This window comes from Heterocephalus glaber, unplaced genomic scaffold, assembly GCF_053883595.1.
Source record: "Heterocephalus glaber isolate CG9 unplaced genomic scaffold, H.glaber_assembly_v1.0 deba00001537, whole genome shotgun sequence".
Classification (NCBI taxonomy): domain Eukaryota; kingdom Metazoa; phylum Chordata; class Mammalia; order Rodentia; family Bathyergidae; genus Heterocephalus; species Heterocephalus glaber.
The window spans coordinates 3420716-3446184 of NW_028258332.1; the positions used below are offsets into that span (position 1 = coordinate 3420716).

The 25469-nt window shown below is 45.8% G+C and overlaps 1 protein-coding gene across 1 annotated transcript in view; it reads left to right on the forward strand.

Annotated features, from left to right (window-relative positions):
* The window catches only part of Ice1 (interactor of little elongation complex ELL subunit 1), a 61605-nt gene that overhangs the window by 20204 nt on the left and 15932 nt on the right, over positions 1–25469 (forward strand). Inside the window, exons 8-15 of the mRNA XM_004845149.4 lie at positions 1449–1531; positions 1723–1762; positions 1843–1899; positions 7978–8064; positions 10725–11140; positions 12914–17686; positions 18811–18979; positions 21393–21553. Coding sequence (XP_004845206.2) covers positions 1449–1531; positions 1723–1762; positions 1843–1899; positions 7978–8064; positions 10725–11140; positions 12914–17686; positions 18811–18979; positions 21393–21553 — 5786 coding nt within the window. The remainder of the gene's footprint in view (positions 1–1448; positions 1532–1722; positions 1763–1842; positions 1900–7977; positions 8065–10724; positions 11141–12913; positions 17687–18810; positions 18980–21392; positions 21554–25469) is intronic.

The window sequence follows — 25469 nt, forward strand, 5'->3', positions numbered from 1 at the left end:
GCTGGGGACTATCCAGTTTATCCTGGACTTCCCCACACCCCACTGTCTTGCTAGGGGCTTCTAGTCCACGTGAGGGGCCAGTGTATGGAAGAGCCACACAGCAATCTGCCGGGTCCTCTCATTCCAGCCCATAGACAGTCCTTTCAGGGTCTGCAATGGGGCGCAAGACCTTTTGGTGTCCCATCGTCCTCCCGCTCTGCCATTTCTTAGTAGAAACAAACGGGCTCTGCCTTCCCCATCCCTGCACATGCTTTTCTCTTATCCCGTGTGGGCTCAGCTGTCCCATCTGAGCATCATGTGGATAGTATCTACTGCAGAGATAGTGTGTTTTGATGTAGGGTGTGGAGTACGTTTAAATTTAGTTGCCTTAGGCCATATAGAGTAGTAGTGGCTGAAGGTATTGTATTTCCTGTCACTAACTTATCTAAATTGAACCAAACTTATTTAGACTTCAATTTGTAAATGTCTTCAGGGACATTGTCCTCTGGTTTTATTTTCGCAGGGCTGTTGATGGCGGGCAGTCATACAGCCTACTGTGTGCTTTCTAAGCCCTGCCTTCTCTTGCTAGTATGTGGAGATGGCATCCAACAGCTGTTCTAGAGACCGAGACCGAGTGAAATGGCTGTGAAACTAAACAAGAATGGACTTTCTGTGCAACAATGCAGCCTGTTTTTTCTTGTAAAAGTATATATTTCCTTCATAAATGACTCAGCATAATAAAGATTATTGAGGAAAGAAATACTAAAACTTGTCAAATAAGTCAGGAGGGGATTGCTACTATAGTGTCTTGCAATTTTGCTTTTCTTAGCAGTTGTGTATGAGCATATCCATGTAGAGTCAGAACTGGTCAGATTCTAAATAGCGTGTAGACTAGTTGGCGTTTCAGAACCAAACACTGGAATGAACTATACAAGTACCTAAAGAGTCAATCTCTAATACAGCTATTTGAAATTAGAAGTAATTAACTTGTTACAGGGAATTCTGAGAAAGATAACAATATCTGCAGTAAACATCAAGAAAGTTGTCTCCCCACTAGGAGACAAAGAGGAAGGTGTTGATAAATTCTGAGGTGAAATCACAGTCCTGAAGTCCCAAGGTTACTGTGCTCATTGGAATGGGAAAAGCGGGGTGCCCAGCTGCCTTGGCACCCGCCTTGGGTTCTCACCCGGCTGGGTGGAGGGATTGGGGTTGTCGTGCCTGTTTGCAAGGGACCCTTAAGGCCTGTAGCAATTGTGTAGTTTCACAGCTAGCTAAAGCAAAGCATGCCTGTGTTTAGCCCTGTCTCATACAGTAGTGAAGGAGCAGTAGCCAGCTGTTGGTGAGGTTTGTTCCAGAGTTTTAAGAAATGAGAAAAACTTGTAATAGGTTAAATTGTGGGTAGTTCATTAACCATCTCAGTAAAGTTAGTTATTTTTCTCTCTGTTGCTTCATTGCACTTTGAAATGCAGAGGCTGCTGTCAAGCAAACTCAGGACTTCAAGCAACTGAGAAATGAAAAGAAAATACTTGAAAAGGAATTTAAGAAGACACAGGTACTAGATAAACACTGCACACACACTTGGCCTCCTGGCTTCGGGGCAGGGTGTTTTGTCCTGTGACTGCAGCGAGAGTCAGGCACAGGGACCCTCGGTGACCACCATCAGTCACTGTGGCCCCGAGGCTGCGTGGGGCCCAGGGTCTGACCTCGCCCAGCATAAACACCACTGCTGCTCTGTTTCCACAGGAAAGGCTTGATGAGTTTTCCAAACAGAAAAGTGAAAAGGGTGAGTATTCGGTTAGTGCTTGTTTTAAATTCTGTTTTGAAAATCAATGTTTTTAAACTGTTTTTCCCATACATTTTTAGAATTGAGACATATTGGAACACAAATTTCAAGTGATTCATATGGAAGCATAGACAAAAGTGAGTATGCGGCAACTTTTGTTTTAGTTCTGTGTATCACTTTTAGTTGTTGGGGAGGCTGCATGTTGCTCTTACACATGATGATTAAAATTCCAGAAAGTGGAAGATGTTTCATGTTAGAAGAAGTCATATATTATTTTGGTTGGTCATTAGATCCATACATTGTATGGATCCAATCAGTATATCTTAAAATAATACACTGAATGAAGGACTCAAAAAATACTGTTTAGCAAAGAAAATTAGGTGGAGATATAACTTCCATACTTTTCAATAAATATAGATTTTCTTGTTAGGTTACAAATTGTCAGAAAAATTCGTGAAGTTTCCCATGTGCCAAATACAAAATTAGTCAGAACTGTAAAATCAAAACTGTATCTTTTGGACAGAAGAGTTTAGGGAAGACTCAAAGTTTGAAAGAAAAGTAAAATAGTAGTAGTTATGGGGGAAAAAAGAAGTGCAAATATGTATCTGTACCTTTTCTCACCAAGTGCCTCATCTTAATGAGAAGGCAGGCTGACCCTTGAAGGTGGGAAAACTGGAAGTTTTCACCTTAACTCTTCTATTTCACCCTTGGCCATTTACTTATTTTTTCCCCCTCTATTTTAAAAGTAAGATTATAAATTTGAATTTCTGTTCTAACCCACAAGTTTTTTGTGAGAATAACTAAAAATACTTAAGAAACAGTGTTTTCACCTCAGTAAAGCATTGCTCTTTTTCCAAGTTAAAATTATTAAAACCCTGAATTTTTGTGTCCATTTGTATAATATCTCCTGAGAAATCGCCTTTCCCCCTTTTTTCTCTTCTTATTCATTTATTATGTTTTAATTCAGAGAACAAGTTCATGTTTTACTTGCCTGTCATTAACAGTTCACAACTCTCAGCTGCCTGGGCACTAACTGTCACTAACTGCCGTCCCTAACGTGCAGTTCCCGTGCTTTTGGCTGGGTTCTCACTGCAGTACTCAGTGTGTGCAAAGTGAGTGAGCAGCAGGTGTTGCTGAGAGCCGCAGACTTGACAGCAGTTCGTTTTCCCTGCCTGTAGTCAGCTATGGAAGGGACTCATCTGACTTCTGGACTAGTAGATTTGTCTTAGACCTGAATGTTCAAAACAGGGCCTTTCTCCCCTCCCCTCCTTGCGTTGTTCTCCATCCTTACATTCTTATTTATCCAAATAACTTGTTACTATCTCAAGTAAAATTATTGTATTTTTGTTTTATCCTAGTGATATCCTAGTGACCGAACTGCTTTCTGTTGTACATTTCGCTTTTTCTAAGTAAATAAGTAACCGAAATCAGCGGTGGACCTTGATGGGTTTAATTCCTAGTTCTTAACTGTACCATTAATGTTTGCCTTCTGGAACAGATTTGCAAGTTTGGCACTAAAGAGTATTGAGGTGACTTCACTTTCGAAAAGGCTGCCTGAGTGCCACTTTGTCTTTCCTTCCTTTCAAATTCCAATAAAAACATCCCAAATTATAAAAAGAAAAAATAGCTCCCCTGTATAAAAATCTCACCATCAGTAGAGAAATTTAATGAAGAAGATGGAAAGCAGAAGGTAACTGTTGAGGAGAAAATCTCAGGTTTCACCCTAGAAACCTGGAATTTTTCCACATCAGCAGGGAAGGGAGTGGGCGAAGGGGCAGGACATCAGGTCCAGCCAGGTAATGGATGGAAGGGCGAAGTGCGCAGCCGTCAGGTTTCAGGAACTGTTTCTGGCTTTTGCCCACAGACTACGACCCAAGCGTGGTGTTCTAAAGTGTTAGCCATGACATGAGAGGCATCCAGAGGGCCTGTGGGTGTCAGATTGGGTAATCATGGCCACTTTGAGGGACAGCCACTCCTGTTCCAGAAACTAAGGTATTTTCATCCTCCTTCTACATTCTCACAGTTGCACTCACTCACTGCAGAACAGGAACGTTCTATAGGTTTACAAAACAATCTGCATTTATTGTCAAAGGAATAGGACTAAAAATATAGGCCGAAAGAAGAATTTGGCTTAAAGGCTTAAACTCAGCTAAGAGAAACAAAAGGCAGTGACAAGAAAGAAACCACACACATGATGACTAGACAAAACAGCATTAAATCATGGATGAGACGAAAATGTTAAAAACTGAATTACGCTTTTTAGAGAAAGTCTAAGAACCTGCCCAGTGGCTGCTGCAGTGGATTGAGCCGGTTGGGGGTGTTGAATATTGAAACTGCAATTACATAAATAAGCTCATTGGATAAGCTAAATGTTGAACGGACCAAGAGATTAAATCCTGAGAAGTAGTAAAAGAAACAAAAGGTGTTAGAGAAGATACAAGCATCTGAAGGGGTCGGATCTCTCTGTATTCATCTCTTAGACCTTCTCAGAGGGCAGGATCAAGATAACAGGAAGGAATTTCCCTGGGCAGAAACTATAGATAAACAATATTATCCCATCTCAAGGGCCTCCCAGGCGCTGTTTGACTGTTGTCCATCACCTTCATCTCTGACATGTTGATAGGAAACATACTGTAAACCACGCGAAGTAGGGATTTTGAACACAGTGATGAGTAAAGTTGCTCTCAGGAATGCTAACATGAAAGCAGTAATGGAAGGCAAAAAATAACTTTAAGCTTAGAAACAAGTGCATATGGATTAAGAGAACATCTAGGCTGATTAAAAGTGCAGTTCACAGAGAAGATACTGTTACGGTGGACCCAAGAATGTGAAACTGTATCAAGCAAACAAAAATCTTGCAGATTCTAGCAGGGTAGTGAGATCTTTCTTCATTGTGAGAGACTTTGATATATTTTTCAGAAATAGCCAGTGAAAGTGGACAATAGATGGAATCAGAAACTCAGTTGCAAGGTTGATGATTTATTTATATATGACTCCATAAGCCACATACCTTTAAAATAGCTTCTCAGAAACTTAGGGAAGTTGGATAATATACAACCAAATGTCTGTAATTTAATATAGTAATAAAAAGTCCCACCTCCACTTCCATACGTGAATGCTATGGGAAGCAGAGCAGTGATGTGGGACATTGGTGGCTGGCTCTGCAGTGCTGGTGAGACCAACAGCCCTGGCAAGCGTGACTGAGGGAGGAAAACGCAGTAGCGTCAGGACTGAACGCAGCAAGGCTACAGTGGAGTTTTAAATTCCCAATTTCATACAGAAATGGGAAAAGCAGGCAAAATGGCCATTTTCTAGGAAAACATGCTGAAATTGACTCAATATTTGCTGCAAACTTGAACAGGAAATAGGCCTGCAGAAGTTTTAGAAATGATTCTGACACCATCATCAATCCAGGTTGTTTATGGTTGAGCTCTAAAGGCTTCAGTGAGAGCCGGATGTGGGGGTGCACACTTGTGAGCCCAGCATTAGGGAGGCTGAAGCAGAAGGATCGCCGTGAGCTCAAGACCAGCCTGTAGTACTTACTGAGTTCAAGCCAGCTTGAACTACATAGTGAGAGCCTGCCTCAAAAGAACAATCGAAAAAGACTTCTGTGAAAATCTAGTGTCTTTATTTTTAACTCACTGTTTTAGAACTTAAGAAAATATGGAGTGTTTCATCCCTTTCTCTTAGGCGAGCATTACCTTGTAGTAACATATGAGCTGCATGGACACATACTCTGAAGACTCTTAGAACTCTTTGCTACTTGATTACAGAACAACAAAAATACGAAATAAAAATTTAGGGGATCCAGTCCTCATTGTTTATAATACGAATTATGACTTCCAAGAATTTACTCAGGAATATCACCACTGCTTCAAAAACACCATGTTCACCTCAGTTCAGCACTTCTGATTTAAAAAAGTAGTAATTTGGTGAGCTAATAGGAGAGAGAGTTTGAGCTTGAGAAAAGGAAAGCATTAGAAGCATAGTCTTACTATCAGAAAGAAGGCCTGGGTCATCCTCTGTTAGATGCTGAAGACCCTGACCAGTGCAGCGGGTGACCAGACGTAGGCGCTGTCGAGGTTGAGAAGCAGAGTCAGAGCGGTTCACGATGGACTGTGGAGAAGGCCAGGAAGTCACCAGAAGGGAAGTGGTGGATACCTGCACATCCCCGGTGTACCTGCATTACCCTGTCAGAAGAGGGGTGGAAGAGAACGCTGTGCTGTCAGTGGCTTGAGCTGTCAGATGTTAGGGGGAGCCCCAAAGCAGAGTGCGGTGTACAAGGAAGCAGAAGCGGAAACATCCCCGCAGTGGCTTACAGACCTGTGCACGAATGAGCCACATTCCTGGAGGGGAAAACTTTCAGCGTGCAGTGCGACTCTTCCCACATGTGTTCATGACTGTGTGTCATAGTCTCGCCATAAATCCTAGTAAGCTTTTCTGTGGAAAAGAACGAATAGGCGGTGAAAGTTGATGAAGAGAAATAAATGTTTGGGGTAATAAAATTTTTAAAGAAGGAGGAACTGAGCAAAAATCAAACCCTAATAGCGTAACTATCAGTATTAGCATTAAAGAAGTATGTTATTTATGCAGAAACTGACAAACCCATGGAGTAGAAAAGTCCAGAAATACTCTTAAGTGCCTTACGTTTTGATAGTGGAAACATTTTAAAAGATTAAAGAGAGATGTGTTCACTTTAATGAAGTTTTGTCTTTACAACTAAGTAATGAAGCCACACTCGTTTTTTTCTGCTTTATTGGGGATGGATCGCTTTTTTGGGGGGGTCAGATCAGAAGTAACGAGTGCTCCGTTAGAATAGACATAGCTCTGGTTGTTAGGCTCCATTCAAAATGGAAAAGTAACTTCTTTTCTTTTTTTTTAAGGTTCCTTGTTTGCTGCTTTGGGTATACGTAATAAGCAGGGATCCCGGTCAGGTCATTTAAGCAAAGGGGATTACAGTATTTGGAAGCAGGCTTTTGGGTAGGTTAAATCACACTGTAGCTAAGCTACCGGATCACAACCTTTTGGAAACAAAAGTGGACGCTCCTCACACACGATGATGAGGTCACCTTGGCTCAGGAGAGGCCCCAGTGGCCGGCTGTTCAGAATTGTTCACAACCGTGTCCTCCGCGTCCGTTTTGGCCCCTTCCCGTGGACTTCATTTTTGGAGTGACACAGTTTGCTGTCTTAAGGAGAACTACCTTGTTTTAAATCTGTGATTGAGTTTCTGGAAATACTTTGGTTTAAAATATTGGTCCTTTCATCTTCTCTTGAACTGGATTAAATATCAATTTTAATAAATGCTTAAGGTTCAAGAAAACTATAATAGGAATTTCAGGTGGCTTGAAATTGCCCAATATTGAAAGCTACTTTTAGTTGAATTTTAATTAGTGTGGGTTATTTTTTGTGTACATTTCATCACAAGCTATACATATTTATATTTTCATGTTTTTGCTTTGGAAGGTACTTTTGGAATTTGTATACTTACTGAATTAAAACAGCTTTAAAACCCTAGTATTATAATATTCTCTTGAATTTCACTAGGACATTCTTGGTTACAGCTTCCCTTGGCCTTTCAGCTTGATAGTAGTAGTTAACTATTTTAGGAATCTAGACCCCTTTGAAAATTATGGAAATCGTAGCAGTTTCACTGTCCTTAGGAAAGCATGTGCTTCTCTGGCTGCGCATTTGTGTGTTCTGTCCCTGTCTATGCTCATTCCTACACATTTTGTCTCTACCCTGTCTCCCCCCGGTTAGTTACAGCATGGTCAGCTGGTAACTTTCTGATAGTCTCATCGAACTGAGGGATACTGCTCTGCTGTTCTGATAAAACACACACAGCCCCTGTCCTTTGTGTTGTAACTGTGTCTTCTGTCCTCACCTCGGCACTCTGGGGAGAATGTATGGGTTGAAGTCATTTGTTCCCTACGTAGCTAAAGTGACAAAAGCCCTTAACAAGTAGATTGGTTCTTTTGGGGATTCCCCTCATTTCCCTGCACCAAAAATTTTAAAAGCTGTATTGAGTCTTGAATTTTAGCCAATGCGTTGGACACCTTTCCACTAGTAACTGAGTTGTGCACTTGGTTGAGTGGAGGAGGATGTTTCCCTACCTAGTTCTCTAAGTCCCTGATTAATCCTGATTTCACAGGGGTGTGTGGGGGCATTGCACAGGTTGGGCCAAGTCACGTGACCCAGTGCTGCATTCTTTCTCACAGGGAAAGTGAAGCTGCTGCTGAAGGAACTCTGGCTATGTGTGAACTCAGCTCACAGACTGCCTGGCGAAGGCAGCAGATGCGTCCCAGGTGAGGGAGCCGCATACTGAAGAGCATTTCATACGTGAAAGTAGACATGTTTATTGCAGGTATCGCAGCCTGTACCTTCTCCTGTCTCCTGAGCCTAAAGAAATGAACTGTGTGTGCTTCTGATTGTTCAGAAGCACTTCCCTTCATTGTGACTTTTCATCTCAGCAAACGCATGTAGTTCTTACTATTCCAATAGTAGCTTTTATCGGTACATTCAAGAAACCAGAAGGACAGATGACTGAGATATATCTAGCAAGTATATGTGGAAGACTGCAGGCTGTACTTTTAAAAAAATCATTTGTTGAGTTTGATTATCTGTGAGAAGTTTGACTCATTTTTCATATAATTTACCAGTTCCTTTGGTCAGACATCTTCATTTGCTGTAAGATGTTACGGAGACATTGGACCACGTTGGCCTTTGTAGAGCATTCAGGACTTTAGACTTGGAAATAGATATTAGCCACTTCTTCTGAAGGAAGGAGAGTGACTTCCACAAGACTGAAGTGCTTCTGAGTTGACCTTTTGTTACTTTACTAATTTCTTGAGATGTCTGTTACGGACTGATATGATGGCACATGCCTGTAACCCCTGCACCCTGGAAGGTGGAGGCAGGTGGATTGCAAGTTTGAACCCAGCCTGGGCAACCAGTAACTCAGCATTACCCTGTCTTGAAAATGAAAAATGAAAAAAAAGGCAGGCAGGGGTTATGTAGCTCAGTGTGAAGGCCCTAGGTTTAGTCCCTAGTACCTCAGTATGTAAATAAACAAGCAGGCCGGCTGCTGCAGCTGTGACTTCAGCAGTCACTGAGGATCTAAGTCTGTAGGAACACGCGGTGTACCTAATTACCCAATTTGCTCCCAGGCTTTGGAAGACAGGGTTCCCTGAATGGCAAGTTGCTGATTCCTACTGAGGCTGCATTCGGACTTGCGAAGAGACATTGATGGGGTTCTTTTAAATAGATTTCTCTCTCAGTTCTCTTGGTGGACAGTAGCATTCATAGGAGCGAGGTGGTACCTGCAGCTGCTGACTGAGTCTGCAGTGCAGGTTGTTTGTTCCGTGTCTGGGGTTGTGCACAAACAGCCTAGGTTTTTTCTGTCCTCTGTGCCAGTCAGTAGTTGTATCTGAAGCACTTTTATGATAGTAGATATTAGGAAGGCCCACCTTTACTTAATAACCCTGGTGCTTTTATTTAAAACAAGCTTTAGTGCTAAGTCTGTTGTTTATGTTGTCTTCCACAAGGTAGAATGGAGAACATGGCATCTTTGGAATCGTACAGTACTCTCAAATACAATCCTTTTTTTTTTTTAAACTTTTCATGAGAGAATGTTACAGAAATAGAGCAGAGAATTCACTTACCCAGATTTCCCTAATTTTAATATTTTCCATTACCGATGATCAAAACTAGAACATTTGGTACTGTCCTGTTAAATAAAGGTAGACCTCATGAATTTCACAAGCTTCCCACTGACTTCCTCTTTCCCTTCCTGGATCTGGTCCAGAAACCTGTGTTGCTTTTCGGGGTCATCTTTTCATCTCCAGCCTGACAGATCCTCGCCTCGCCCTCACCTCTCACATCTTTGATACTTTGGGGGAGTCTGGTTTGTAGAAAGCCTATCGCTGTGGCTTGTGGCACGTTTGCTCATGTTGGCCTGAGCCTGGGTTTCCTCTGTTCAGAGCACCGGAGGGCAGGTGGTTGGGGTGCCTGTTACTGCTCTGTCACCCACTGAGCTTAGCAGCCGGAGATGGGTCTTGGCTGCTGTAGTTACTGCTTTGGTATTTGCTCAGTTATGATTTTGTATTTCTCTCACTCCTGAAAATTTATTAATTAGAATTCTTCTGTGAGGACAAGCTGTGCCTTCTCCACTATTTGCCCTTTCATTTACTGGCGTATATCCATCCGTGTACTTGGATCATTGCTTTATTCTCTGCACCAGCATTCATCACTGCCCTTAGTTGTGGCTGAATTGTTCCAGTTTGGGTCACGGGGCTGCCTCAGAGTGGCTCCCGCACCCTTCAGACTCACTTCACCCGGTTCTGAATCCTTGGCTTTCTGGCATTGAAGATGTTTCCGTCTCAACTTGTATCTTTCCTCCCCAGCCCTAAGCTCTGCTTCTCCCAGGAGCTGTGGATCCTCTGTAAAACACTTTCACAGCTTCCAAATGCAATGTAGTGATTTGGAGGGATTTCATGAGGCCCACATGTTTTGCTAATAATAAGTGCCAGCTGAAGCTCATCAAGACCAAGACCCTGGAAAGGCTAGTTCCTTAGTTTCTGTGTTGCTCCATCCGGAGTGCTCACTGAACAGTCAGACTTCTCTCTTGCAGCATCATTACGGAAGTGGCCATGGGTGTTGAGCTCAGATCGGTTTCAGAGAAAATAGTGTCCCTCCCAGTCGTACGCTCAGAGTTGCTTCTGCCCGATCTGCTGGTTAACGGGAGGTGTCAGCCTCCTGCCTGCTCCCAGATGTGTGTCCGGCTGATGGATGGCTTAGCGCATCTCCCGCCCTTCATCCGCTCTCACTTTTCATGGGAAATAATGTCTTCTAAGAAGTATTTCTACTTACTTGCACTTGTTTTCATCATTTGGAACTGTTAGTATAAGGGTACTTCTTTAAAGTTTTCTTGGTATTCTAAGTATTCCATCCCCCCCTTTCCCCGCAGAAGAACCTGCCAAAGAAGACCCCAGACCCAGAGCATCTGGGGAAGATGACTCATTCCCTTCAGCCCAAGGCAGTCCTCCCAGGGCCTCAGGTGTACAGACGTGCCTCACGAAGCTGTCGGTGGAGATGCAGGCTGACTTTGCTGCCTGGAGGAGTGTCGACACAGAGCAGCTCGGTGGAGCAAAGCACTGCACCAGCAGAGTTGTTTGTGACGAGGACAGGAGTCCTGAGGGCTTACTGCAGAGTCCCAATGACTGGGACAGGACTGACTTTGCCAGCCCCGGTCATTTTTTAGACAGAGATCTTCAGGCCGCAATGGACTTCTTCAAACTCCCCCCTCCTCTTCTGTCTCCAGTGCCCTCCCCTCCTCGTACGTCTTCCCCATACCTGGACTCCTCACCTTCTGTGCTCGACCCTGTGAGTTTGCTCTCAGACCTGAATTTCACGTGGGTGTGTTGTGCTGGTGTGTCTGATACTCAGAGGATGTTAGTGGTCTTGGGCAAAGCTCTTCATTCTAGCCAATTTCATCGGGGGTAACGTGAGATGTGAGAGAGATATACCCGTGCCCTTTGGATCATCAGAGAAGGATGAGCTTTTCCCTTTGTATTAGGGTTGCATTTTATTTGTCTTTATCCCAACCAGATCCCAAGTTTCCTGTAGGAAGATCACTAGAGCCCGACATGTAATAGATACAGAAGGAGTGAAACATGTACTTGCAGGCATGGAGTTACCAGAGATAGGAAATCCCCAGTGTAGTGTTCATGGCTGTTGGCACAGTGTGGCCAGGTTCCCCACTTTCACTTGATGGATTCTTGGTTTCGTGCATTTACAGAATGTTCTTGGTGGTTTCTAAGGAAGTCGGCATTAACGAAGCGGACTTGCATATCCTTCGTCTTAAGGAGCAGCTAGATGTACTGTTCCCTCCAGTGCGTGCGTGTGTGCGCGCGTGTGTGATATTCCAGACACTGGGCTAGGCACGGGGTGTGCAGAGGTGCATTTGTGGGCTGCCTTGTGGAGCAGGGACCAGGAAGGGCCCCTGGCTGCCCGGCTGGGCTGGAGCCTGCAGCGTGGAGCCTGCAGCACTGTGCTCCAGGGGCAGAAGCCCAGTCCTGTGCAGAGCCCAGGTTGGCGAGGGAGTTTTGAGAGGAGAAGCTGGGCACAGCGGCATGAGACACAGGGTGGATGTGGCTTTGGGGACATTTATGCGGACCATCAGGGAGGTCGTAGTTGATGGGAAATCCTTGATGAATCCCAATTGGAGTCTGAGTGCTTCACGTCAGTCATGGTGCAGATGAGCAGGCCACAGGGGAGAGTTGGAAACAGGCAGGACCATAGTCAGGCCAGGGCGTCAGCCTCAGCTTGCCTGATTCCTGACGTCTGGACTTGGGGTGAGGCCGGAAGGTTAGCGGAGTGGGCCTGGCTTGAGAACAGTTACCAGGTCACAGGAGCAGCACGTGAGATACCAGTAGGACAGACACACTGCAGACACGGGCACGGCGCTAGTGGGGCACAGGCCCTCAGGATGTGGTGGGTCTTGCCACATGGCTCCTTGATGGGAGGTGGTATGGGCGTACAGGATGGCAGGGATGGGGTGGGCCCACTGAGGCCCCTGGGGACTGGCGGAAGGGCGCTGTGTGCCAGATGGGCGAGGACAGTGAAGGTGGCGCTGGGGTGCAGAGGAAAGCCAGGTGACAGCGGCCGTGGGAATTCAGGAGAGGAGCAGTCCCGGGTCCCCTTCCTCTACGGGGGTGAAGCCGCGGGATAGCCTGGGGAAGTGACGGGCTGTGGAGGACAGGGTGCAGGGAGAGAGCCGTGCGAGGCACCCCCGCTGTGCTGTGAGGACGCCCCAGAGCCTCCCGGGGGGGAGTGTGATGCCGGGAGCGCGAGGGGAGCGGAGGGCTGTGGCTCCAGGCCCTGGGTACTGGGAGACCGGCAGGTGAGACTGGAAGCAGGGAAGCCTGGAGACGTAGAGGACAGACAGCCCTGGTCCTGTGCAGAGGGGCTTGGTTGTCAGAAGAGAGCGGTGCTTCTTTAAGAAGAGGGTAGCGCAGCATCATGCCAGGGCTGGGCATCAACACCCAGTCATCCTGGAACCTGGGCTCCTTTGCTTAGGCGGGATTGCAGCAGCTCTTTAAGAAGCATGCCCTTTTCTCCAGGGGTTTTAATTGATGCACTTCATCTTCCTTTCAGGAAGCCTACTTTGGAAGGTATACAGATTCCAGCGACAATGACTCTGCTCGGCCTCGAAATTCTGCTGACTCTGTTTCTGAAGATGATGTACCTGAATCGCAAGATTATTTTGGTTTATCCAGAAAAAATGAAGCAAGTGGTGCATGGAAGGAAAATCCCAGGTCGCAAGAAGCTGTCCAAGCTCTAAACAAGTTGGCAGCGAATACAGTGGCAGCTGGTGGACTTGTGACGTTCACAGCAGCATCAAGAGAGCCATCAGCCACACCCCCTGTAGCTCAGGAGAAGCCCTGGACGGTGGCGTCTGGACTCCAGATTGATAGGCAAAGAGATGTTTTAGATGAGATAGAAAGACCCATGGGAATCAGGGAGCGGGCTGAGTCCCTGCAAGCTGAGAGGACTCGCCATACACCCGGCCCGGGTCGGTGGGGTGAGAGGTTTTCCAGCAGCCTGGCAGGAGAGAAGGGCTCAGCCACAGGGGAGTCTCCCCTCCACAGGAGGCCACTGAATGAACACGTTGAGTCTGCAGGAGAATCTTCTCCATCCAGAGTGATAGGGCCGCACACATCGGAATTTACCAAGTGGACACTGACCGAGGAAACTGCTTTGGAGGCAGACTGTGTAACTGGATCCAGCGGTTCTCAGAGAGCATCCGGAGAAATGGCAAAGGACCCAGAAGGTATGCAAGGGTCCACTTCGGGGGAATCGCCTGAGCCAGCGGAAGTTGGCAGCGACACAGGTGATGCAGTAGGTCCACCAGGGCTTGATGTTACGGCTACTTTTTCTTCCTTTTCTACCTCGGTACCAGTGTCTGTTTGCAGTAATCCTCAATCTTCACAGATAGAGTACATTAGTGCCACAGATACTCCAACTAAAGCCATCCCTCCTGAACTGCACTGTTCAGAACAGAAATTACAAACTAAAACTTTAAACACACTACTTCTACCATCTGAGCCACCAGAACATTCTGCACAAGAAAACCACCTGGAGAGCAGCTTGCGTGCCTCAAGTCCTGAATTGGGGCCACCGAATTTGAATGATCAGAAGAGCAGGGAGATAGGGTGCACAGAGATTATAAAAGACTTGGCCAAGATGTACTCCTTTCCCCAGTCAGTATTCAGGAAAGTGACGAAAGATGGACGTTGTGAAACTCAGGACCCAAGAACAGAACTCACGCTGTGGAAGTCGGATGCGACGTCATCACCAGATTCTCGGGCTGGCTTGATCAAGGGTGACTCTGGTTTCATGCAAAGTGCCTCATGGCACCATAGTGATTTATTAAGGACAAGGGGAGAGAGTCCGAGAGCTACCTCAGAACAGGAACAACAGAGTAACTGTCAGTTTGAAACAGCGGCACCCGCTCTGCAGAACAGAGGGGCAGCAGCCGTGCCGCACCATTCTGGAGAAAACAGTGGTCCTGTGGAATTCAAGGCCGCTGCTTCATTACTGCCTAATCAAGTGTCAGTCATCACAAAGCAGGCAAGACCCCAGAAGACTCAGAGAGCTCACTTGGAACACTCGAGACCAAACAGGAATGAGGCGAACTTAGCAGCCAGAAATTGTGATGACAGAAGCCAGGATACAGCATATGTAGCAGAGCGAAGTAGGGAAGGGAAGGATACAATCAGAAGCATCAAAGAAGTGGCCACTCAGAAAAGCACTGCACCAGAAGCATCTTCCTCTTGGAGAACAGGAGATTTTGATCCTCCAAGTGGTTCCTCACCAGCAGGTTTGGATTATTCTGTGGGTGGTAAGGTATCTTTCTCTGAAGACACCGTCACCCGCAGCCAGGACGATTCCAGGGACGCTGCCACTCAGGAGAAGGTGCAGACACCGAGGCAGTCAGCTCCCTCCTTGGGTCCGGACCCGTGCAGGGCAGAGGGCAGAGAGCTACTTCCTGCTGAGGCAGCTGTGTCGGGGGGCTGCCCTGTGGAAGAAACACCCTGCAGAGACCCTGGCACCCTGGGCACTGATGCCCGGGCTATTGCCAGCGATTCCCCCAGCACATCGCAGAAGAATCATGAGCCTTCCAGGGTGGCTCCTGGAACGCCTGGTGCTGCTTTCCCGGAATACTTGGTCACCACAGGCCCTGCCTTTTCATCAGCATTGTGCAGCAAAGCTGAGACAAGGGACATCTCCCAGCGAGGCCTTCCGGGTGCCTCCTTCTGTTGTGCAGGGATTCGGGAGGTAGGGGAGAAGGACAGCGAGGTGGAAGGGAGCGAGAGCGCATTCAGCTGCAGCGAGAGTGAGCTGGAGGCTGAGGGGCTGGGCAGGGGTCCCCAGGATGCAGTGGACAGCGCGCAGAAGGCTTTGGGTGACATTGAGGCTGGGGGACCTGAGACAGGAGCTTCCCTAGAGGTGGGCGATTTGACCTCAGCACTGCAAGAGTTTAACCTCAGTCCTTCCCCTGACATCGACAGGCTTTCCGCATCCGGGGTCCTCATGTTTCTGGAGAGTTGTCAGCTAAGGGACTGTAGTTCAGGGGACTCTGTTTCAGAATGTTCTAGCAAGGGCGCCTTAAGTAAAGAAGTGGACAAAGAGTTAAAGCCAAGGGGGATATCAGGAGAGAAGTGTGGTGAGCAGCCCTGTGAAGAAGAGATACTTGGGACCCCCGGAGAGTGGATCGAAGCCGAAGACGATGACTGTTCCTTAAAAGCTCCCAGTCCCCTTGCTCAGTGCTCCTTGGAGATACAGGCTGAGGTTCTCAGTAGAATTGGACAAGAGCTTGAAACAAATCATGAGGACTGTAATGGTAATGATACTGGTAATTTGTTGCTCTTAAATCTATATAACAGCCTGACAGTGGAAGATTTGAAAGAAAAAGTTCCATTCCCTCAGGAAGTGACTCCCCATCCCCCAGAACTGCCCCTGCCAACTGCTGCCCCAGATGTGAGAGGCAGCTCCCCTGCGAGAGGTGGGGACCACACTGAGAGCAGACCTGAGGACAGTCCTGAGGCCCCCAGGCCTGCTGCCCACAGGCAGGGCCCGTCAGCGCCCGCAGAGCCCAACACCGTGTGTGCTGACCTTGCTGCAGAGGTCAGGACCAGGCACAGCCCTGCCTGTGAGGCCGAGGTGGGCTTTCAGTGTCAGGTTCCCACAGCAACCTCAGAAGCCGTGAACATGCTGATAACCGAGACTCAGAGTCTAGTCACCGACCAGGGGGAGAGCTGGTTGGGCGTCAGTGGCGTCGCCATCTCTCCAGACACGGCCCAGGTTGCACTGTGTGGTACTCATGGAGACGTCGCTGTTTCCCAGGGGCAGGGAGGGCTGCAGGCCGCTGTTGTGTCAGTGACATCTGTGGAGAGGTCCCCAGACCCTGCACTGCAGGAGCCTCTGTGTGGCCGTGACCTTCCAGGTGCCCAGGAGGATGTTTCCAGCAGCGGCCAGGGCACCAGCTTCGATAAGAGCCGTTTGCGGAACAGACCTGTCAAACCTAGTATCTGGATTAGTTCTCAAATATACGATCAGGCATTTGAGACTCCAAATGTCACTTCTGATCACACATATTATAACTCAAAACTGGAGATATCTGGCAAGAGTAAGACTCGATCAAAGATTTCCAACAGAGATCAGCCCAACAAACCAGCGAAGACGTTAGCACCAAGCAGAGGGGAAGCTCATCAGAGTGAAGTTCCCCAGCCGGGTTCAGGGGACAGAGGTAACACAAAAACTCCCCGAGGCCAGACACAGCCCATTCTGGCAAAAGCCGACACGTCCACGCCTACAGACTGTCCTCTTGACACCCTGAGCAAGATCCGGCAGGAGGTGGGGCCACCTCTGCCACCGCTGCTCGCGCCCCTGATAGCCACACCGCCACGGACCTCGCAGCCCCTCTCTCCTCTGACGTCCATCCCCAGCCCATGCTCCCCAGCCTCTCCTGCTGACCCGATTTCCCCCTCCTGTGAAATCCCCGGGCCTCCTGTGTTGTCTCCATGGTCCGAAGAGCCCAGGCTGGCCTCCCCTCCAGGGCCCTCTCCGTCTCCCTGTGCTGCGATGCCTGGGGGCAGGACCATGTCCTCTCCTTTGCAGTTCTGTGCAGCCACACCAAAGCATGCGCTTCCTGTGCCGGGCAGGCTGCCGCCTTGCGCACCTGGCCACGCCACTCCTGTGGGCGGCCCTCAGGAGAACTCTGTGAAGATCCTGGACACCATGTACCCAGAGCTATCTGCCAGGGCCCGGACCCTCAGCATCCTCAAAGGGAATCTCCAGCTGTCCCGAGGTCCGTCTGCGGACGGGAAGACTTTAGCAGGGCCTGTGAGTGCACTGATAGGGCTCAAGGCCATCACTTCCTCCTCCACTGCTTTCGTCAAAACTGGGGGCAGCTCTGGAGGTGACAGTAGCCAGGACAGGCCAAGAGATTCGCGGACTCAGCACGATTCAGGTGGGAAGAGGACCTTGTCAGCATCATCTCTGAGGAGTGCGAAGAGGTTGCGTTTGGACAGTGAGTCCCCAGAACCAGAAACCACGGGGGCTGCCGCCAGACGAGACCCCAAGAACCCCCCAGGAAACCCCCCTCAGGCAGGAGCTAACCCCGCGGAGCAGGAAGGCAGCTGTACCTCAGCCATCGGCCCCGTGTCCCAGGTACCGCTAAAGCCAAAGGACGTGGTGGAGCCGCACGATAAAGCCATAGCTCGTGCACTGCAGAAGATTGCTGAGGCGTCTTTTGATCTGTTACCTGTCATTCGTAGTCATGTGTACGTGGGAAACATCTCCAAAAAGCCTGTGATGAGGGACCAGGAGAAAGAAGTTGTGTATGAATTTAGCACGACAAAAAAGGTATGTGGCTGCTTTTCTCTAAGTATGTTAGGGACTGCATGTCCTCAAAGGCAGGGCCCTCTGCTCTGCAAAATGGACAGATGAGCCTCAACAGTGTCATTGTAAGCTTGAGAATTGGCCGTGCAAACACCAAGACAAATGCTCGTTGCTAGCCAGCCTTATAAAATTTGAAATATAGGACACCAAAACTTTGATAGTTTGTATGCATTGAATGGGTTAAAATTTTTAAGAAAATGAGAGTCTGTCCATGTATAGCAGTGCATGCACAGCACGGTGCCCCAGTAATGAATGCCATCGGTGTGACAGCAGGAGGGAGGTGATTGTGTGGGTTCACACACACCTGGTTAGGACTTTTAGCTTCAAATTTTCTTAATACCCAGTAGTTCCTTGCGTTGATGATTTCCCGCACTCAGTGGTTCACACTGTAGTGGTTATCTGCTCATCCTTGGAGTCCTTTGGCATAAATATTTTGTTTGTTTTTTATTACAGTGGTACCTCGGTTCACGAGCTCAGTTCTCTCCATGATTCTGGTTGTACACTGAACTGGATGAGAACTAAATCAAATTTCCCCTTAAGGTCAACATTGGACCTAACCATTGAATTTGATTTGATTCTTGTCCAACTCGATTTGCAACCAGAATCATGGGAAGAATCAAGTTGAAAAGGTGGTTTTTTTTTGGAGTGAGTATCAAATTGTTATTTAATGATCTCATTCTGGAAGAAGAAAAATTTTACGTAGTATTTTAATATCTAAATGGTAGATGGAGTAAACAAGAATGTAGAAGATAAGAATATGAGTAGGATTAGACTAGGCTTAGTACTCACAGATTGTTTTGGCAAAACCTAGGAAATTATTACTTATTAAGTAGTGGGGGTGATGAGACGCCATCCGGCATCTGTGGCCTTACCAACCACAGCAAGGGGACAGACATGGGGAGTTTTTACCTCCGATTGTGCTGGCATTTTACCGCTAAGCAAGTTGTTACCAGTTAGCACTGTGGTCCACCTTCTCATACTGCGCAGGTTACATTTTTCTAATAGATAATCACATTACTTATGCCCTTTTTTGGATAGGCTAAAGATAAACATGAGTATACTTTGCTTTTTTGTTTTTTCCAATCCAGCATTTAGCAGAGTGCTTGCTTCGCTCCATTCTCTCAGAACTGAAGATTCAGAGGGTGTCTGTGGACCACAATTACATGCATGCCCTCTGCAGAGTGTATGTGGGTATTTGTCGGCAGCTTGGAGACCTGGCAAGAGCTCGCCTGTTTTGCTACAGCCTGCTGAAGGAAGGTATGTGTAGACGTGGACATTTTTGTATTGAAAATAATACTTTTGTTTCTCTTACCTAATACTTGGGACTCTGTTTTGGGGCTGCTGTGCATCTTTGAAAATAATGTTATGTTTTGTGCGTGTATTAGAGGACATAAATAGCTTACCTGGTTTTCAGTAGCATTTACTTAATCAGCACATACATTTTCACTTGAGCATAAACACTAGGGTGTTTCTTGTTACTGTGCATTTTATTCCTGTGTTGCTGCTTTAGAATGAGATCCAGTTGACAAAAATTACAGGGAGGGTTTTAAACAACAAGCCAGACTGCTGTGCTTCTAACTGGAAAGGGCAGCACTGTGCACGCATTTGCAAGCTCATGAGAAGAGGTGCGTCAGGGATGAAAAGGACACGGACTCGAGGGTTATTTTGTGATTATTGTTTCGCTACTGTTACTGCCGTCTCCGCTAAGGAATCAAACTAGGACTTCATTGCCTCAGATCGTCTGTTTTTAAATCAGGAAATGATACACCAATGCAATTTAATATACTAAGTCTAAGTGTTGCCTACAAATAGGTATTTACCCTTTTCGTGGGAAGAAGATAAGCACGTTCCCACCCTTTCAGAATGTACAGTCTAGTGGTAGTGGAAGAGACAGACGGCGCACCAACAAGTTATGATACAGGAAGAGATTCCCACCATGGCAACAGACAGGAGAGCCAGGGCGGGAGGAATAGGGGCGAGTGTGAGCACCAGAGCCAGCCCTGGTACCGTGCAGGGAAGCAGTTGAACCGTAAGAATGGACCGCGGGGAAATGGGCTCTTTCAGCACGCCCTCATGGCTGCACGTCGGGAGGTCTGTGCCTGTGAACGTCCTGGGGGCTGAAAGGCCGCCGTAGCGTCACGCAGACAGACGCTGGTTGCAGCAGTGGTGGGCAGGAGAGGGGCGCGTGTGGGCTCAGCCAGTCCTGTGGATTTCTGCTTTCCAGCCAGAGCAGCCCATTTTCACTGCAGTCTCCGTTCTCGCGGGTTGCTCCCGAGTCCCTCGGCTGCATCTGCATCAGGGCTTCCTCGCCCTCTTGTACTGTCACACCGCCCGAGTTGCCCTGTTTCGATGGCACGTATCACTCTTCACTGTATCCTAACTCCTTTTATTTGCTGTCTCTCTCGCACTGGCTTGTACATTCTGAAAGGATGGTGATTCATCTTGTCCCGAGTGTGTCTCCCCTCCCGAAAAATGCATTATTGGCAACCATTAACTATTAATTATGGCTTTATCATCTGAGGAATCCAGGGATCTTTCCTTGTCAAAATAACTTTTAATTTTAACAGATCAAAGTAGGCATTGCGTTTATGCTTTGATTTACCCATTCTTTTTAGACACATGGCAGTGACAGATAAATTAGAACAGAGAAAATTAAAACTGCGCTTTGGTGACAAGTGGGATCAAAATCTTCACATTGATTGCATAGTCATTTATTCGAAAAAACCTTTTTTAATGAAATGAATATATTCATTAAGTGATGCAGAAATTCCACTCCTCTGCCCTCACATAGACCCCAGGGCACAGGTGTTTACAGCATCTTGAGTCACAGTAGCCCAGAGCTGAAACCGAACCCCAGCAGCAGGTGAATGAAAAGAAAATTGTGATCTGCCAAGCAGCTGAGTGCTGCTCAGCTGTGCGGTGGCACGTCCAGGGTGCTGGTGCCCCCATGCTCCATGACTCAGGAATGGTGCTGAGCAGGGAAGGCGGACAGCAGAATGCGCACTGCACCGGTCCGTTCTGAGCGTTTGCCAGAAGACGCTGACTTCCGGTGACAGTAAGCAGATTGGGCTTGTCTGTGACTCACTGCAGAGCTCAGGGAGGGAGGTTTGGGACAGTAGTGTTGACTGTGGCAGTGGAGGTTGGTTACCTGGATTTGTTTGTCAAAATGCATCAATCTCTGTACCCGAAGAATGTATTTGAGTGTATGAATAGGTGAGCTAGAGTGTAGGAGAAAGTATTTACAATGAAATTAATCCAGAATCTACACATTTAAAAACTCTGCAAATCAGGTTTTCTGTCCTGAGAGTCATCTCTACCTGTGGGAATGCTCAGTAATGACATGTGTCAACTCGGAGAACTGTGTGGCTACGGAAACTTAGAGAGGAAATTTCATCCATTGTTTATGTGCTCGAGGGGTTTTTTTCAATACAGTGCTGTATATTTTAGTACTATGTTCAAAATTTAGCTAAATAAAGTATGGGGATGAAAAAGCAGGGAAGACTTTGAAGCATTGCCGGGAGCAGGGCCTCACCTGGGTCACTCATTTACAGCCTTCAGCTGCAGGAGACTGTGCAAGGCGCTGATGAAATAAGTTGTGTTTGTTTATAGTTTTTAAATTCATTCACTCGATCAGACATAAAGGTTTCTTACATTGTTTTCTTTCTTGTAGATTTTCCAGAGTCTGAGAAATTGACTTTGTTTATTGCAAACATGTGGCACGATGTATTTGTCTCTCAGTCGGTGATTAGTAAAGCGATGCAGCTCGTTGCCAGGCAGCGTGCCAAAGGGGAGGTTCTGAGCTGTTTGAAAGCCTTTCTCAACTGGGAAAAGGTGAGCTCTTACAATTTCTTCTGGTACTGTACCATATTTGTAGAACTTACATAAATATTTTTACTTGGCTTTGTATTTAGTTTTGTTTTAGTTCATTATTGTTGTGGAGATATTAGCTGTCATAGTAGATCCTTTAAAATATCATTTTAGCCTAAGCTTATGCATTTTTTAAGCATTTATGAGCCGTCCCAGCAAGCATTACAGATCCGTGGACTCTATTAATTTCCCAGAGTTTGTTTCATCTGCTGGTTTATGACTGGTGAAACCCATACGTATGTATATGTGGATAAAGGGCTTCGAGTAGATGTAGATTATTTGATTCTGCAGCAGGTACTTTGGGGAAAAAGTTGATACCTGTTTCTTCCTGTTAAGCTTTTCTGAATCTACTGTGCTATATTTTTGGTTGACAGAACTGGTATTTGTTCTAAGTAGTTTGTTCTCGTATGAGGTTTTATTATTTTGTCTTTTTGATTACTGATGTGTGAAAGTAGGCAGTGTGATCAAAATACATGGTGAATGTTTAAATTTGAAAATTGCCCTTAATCCCCCTCAAAATATTTCCCCTCATTTTGAATGCACGCATCCCATTGTTCTTGCCACTTTCTGAAGCATTTCTGGAAATCTTCCCTCAGTGTCTTTACATGAGGTATTAAAACTACAGTGAAGTCTGCTGCCTAGTGCCGTCCAGTGGGAAGGCAAGGCAACACCATGACGGCGTGTCCTCATCCACTGCAGTCATTGGGTGTGGCTCTGTGCGAGGTTAAAGTCCACATTTGGATCAGTTCAGGACGTCAAGGCAGCCATGCGTGGCATCACCACCAGGGATACCCTGAAAGAGGACTTTCAGAACTGCTTCAGAAAATACAAGAACTGTGAGAGGAGTGTGCTCAAAGTGAGGGGAGCTATTTCGAGGGTGATTGATGGCAAGATGTCTTTAACTGTGATAATTTTTTAAACTAAATATTCACCATATTTTTCAGTCACACCTCATACTATTTGGACTGATCTTTTTTATTCATAATTTTTGCCTAGTGAGAATCCAGTTAATAGTAATAAACTTGAAGAAGAGATACTGAAGTCAATGAGAGGTTGATTTTTCTTTCATTATTTCCTTTTCTTTGATAAGCATGTATTATTTTCATGCTTTAAAAAATCCCTCATGGCTTATGTATAGAGTAGAATTTTGGGTGAATATTTGTTGGGCTTTTATTCTATTTTATGGCAGAAAAGGAAAGAGCTACTGGTGGCCCAGAATTGAGTGAATATGAAAAAGCAAATCTGTCATCACCAGCAGCCTAGCTAGATGCGCCAGAGTACGTGGGTGCAAGTGCTATTCCAAATCCAGTGAGTCTTAGCAGCCAGGAGGCTTCCCGTCCCGGGGTGGGCTTGGGGCGGAGCACTGACCTGGCATGCATGAGGCCTTGGGTCTGATTCCCTGCAGCCTGGAGTAGCACTGGTCTCATGCAGCCACATGCACTCCCCTCAGGGCGGGGTGTCTCTTATCCAAGATATTTGCAGCCAGGAAGTCTCAAATCTGAGCGAGTTTTGCATTGTGAGATAACTGCATAGACTTGGCATGCTGCAAACTACAAAGTGCTCTGAGTTGAAAACTTTGCGCATCGCGCATTCACGTTGCAGGGGTTTGGACTGGAGGTGCTCAGCTCGCACTGCAGTGTGTGGAGTACTTCTGTGCCTTTTCCGGGTGCTTCCTGCTCCAGATTCCTGCAGTGGAGCTGTTACATGTGCAAGGGCTTCCCCATGTAGAAGGGGCTGCTTGGCTTCCTTTGCTACTCAGTTACAAAGTTACAAGGTTATAAGCTTCTTAGAAGCTTTTGATCCATAAATCATTCCGTTTATAATCAGTTAATTGTCACAGAAGTGTCTTCACTTTGGCCATTGATGAATATAATGTTCATATTTAAGAATTTAAGATCTCTTAAATGATCAGTCTTATTTATAGACTTCAATAATTTAGTTATTTTTTTAAGGTGATCATAAACTTAAGATATATTTCTGAAAAACACATCAAACTCAACCTTCAAATCTAATTATCATAATCTTCCTAAAAAGTACTTAAGCAGTGTTTGAATGTAAAAATCACATCGAGGATGTGGAAGATGAGTTGCATTAAATATTTAAACATTGTTCACGTTCTCCTAAACATTTATAATTAATGTTATAATTCTAATATCAAATAGGGTAAGCTGTAACTGTAACTTAAACAAGTTCTCAGCGCTTCTTCATAGCATGAATAAAATACATGTACAGTAATACCTTGGTTCACAAACACTTTGTGAACAGTTTGTTCGTGAACAGAAGCGTTTGGCAGAATTTTGCTTCTGTTCGTGAACTGTGCATCAGGTGACAAATACAGCCATGGCCATCTTCCCCAGGATCGTGGGACGCATTAGTTCGTGAACCAAGGCACCGCTGTACCTGTCACATGTCCATGGCGCTATAACGTGTATTCTTACACATGATACAGACGACTGAAGTGTGCATCAGACTCTCTTCATGTCTGAGTTTATTTCTGCGTCTTCTCAGGGTGCACAGTCCTAGTCCTCGACTTCCCAAAGGGGAGAGTGTTTGCCTTTTTGGTTGAGTTTGGCTTGTCAGCTAGATATTTCTGGACTATGATTTTGTTAGGGTTATATGATAGCTAGAGAGGTTGAGAATCGTTCGGGACACTTACACGCTACAGATTAACACGTCAAGCCCTTCAAACAGTAAAGCCAGTTTCCAAGCCCAGCCTCGTCTTGTACTGAGGCTGTAAGCCAGTATTACAGATTATCACTTTTACACTGGAATGCACCTACAGTGCTGGTGGAAATACTAGATAGCACAACCACTTAGCCAAGTAGGTGATGCTTTTGATTCTTTTATGTGTAATTTTAAAAAAATTAATTTTGTTGGTACAGTTTAAATATACGTAATGATCACATTCATCGTAGGGAGTTTGTACCTTTACATGATCTATCTTGATTCCTCTTTCCCGAGCATTCCCCTCCCCTCCCTTCAACTCCTCTTCCCCTCCTTATTTACAAAAGCTTTGTTTCCATTTTTTTTTTTTTCAAAAAAAAAAAGGAAAAAAAATGAGAAGAAAAAAATAAGTAGGTGATTAGGTGAGTCATAAAGTTAAGCACATTCTTAGCAAAGGATCCAGCAGTTCTACTCCTAGATATTTATTCAAGACAAGTAAAGTTTACATCCTAAGACTTATACATCAGTACTCATAGAAACATTCATAATAGCAGAAGATGAGCAGTAACCCAGATGTCTTTCAGCAAGTGAGGTGATCGTCCAATGGTTATACACCCCTGTGATAGATTATTACAGCAATAAAAAATATTTAAACCAATGCCTGCAGCAATACGGATAAGCTACAAATGTAAAAGAAGCTACACGTAATTGCCCAGGAATGGCTGATTCAATTTTATGAATTTCTGGAAAAGGCAGACTGATCTTCAGTGTCAGAAAGATTAACAAGATTTAAAGACGCTTTTAAAGGCTTAATTTTTTTTTTTTTGTACCAGGGATTGAAATCAGGACCTTGAGCTTTCGAGGCAGGCAGCAGAACCACTGAGTTAAATCCCCGGCCCAAGGCTTAATTTTTTTTATTGTAACTAGCATTACAATTGATTTGAGTTGATACAGATTTGCATTCCTATGTAGATTGTAGCTAAGCCCTTTTGTACATTACTGAATTCAACATCCTGCGTCCTGTCCCCTGCTGTTCTGTGATCATCTTATCATAAATAGTATGACTGGGATCAACAGTTTCTGCAGCCATTTTAGAAACTTGTTTCGTAAGGTTAAATGCTAACTCACCGGATGCTTACTGTAATCTTTGAGATTACTTCTGTATGATGTAGTAGATTTGAGACTCTGAATTGTATTTTAAATGTGTTTATTTTTT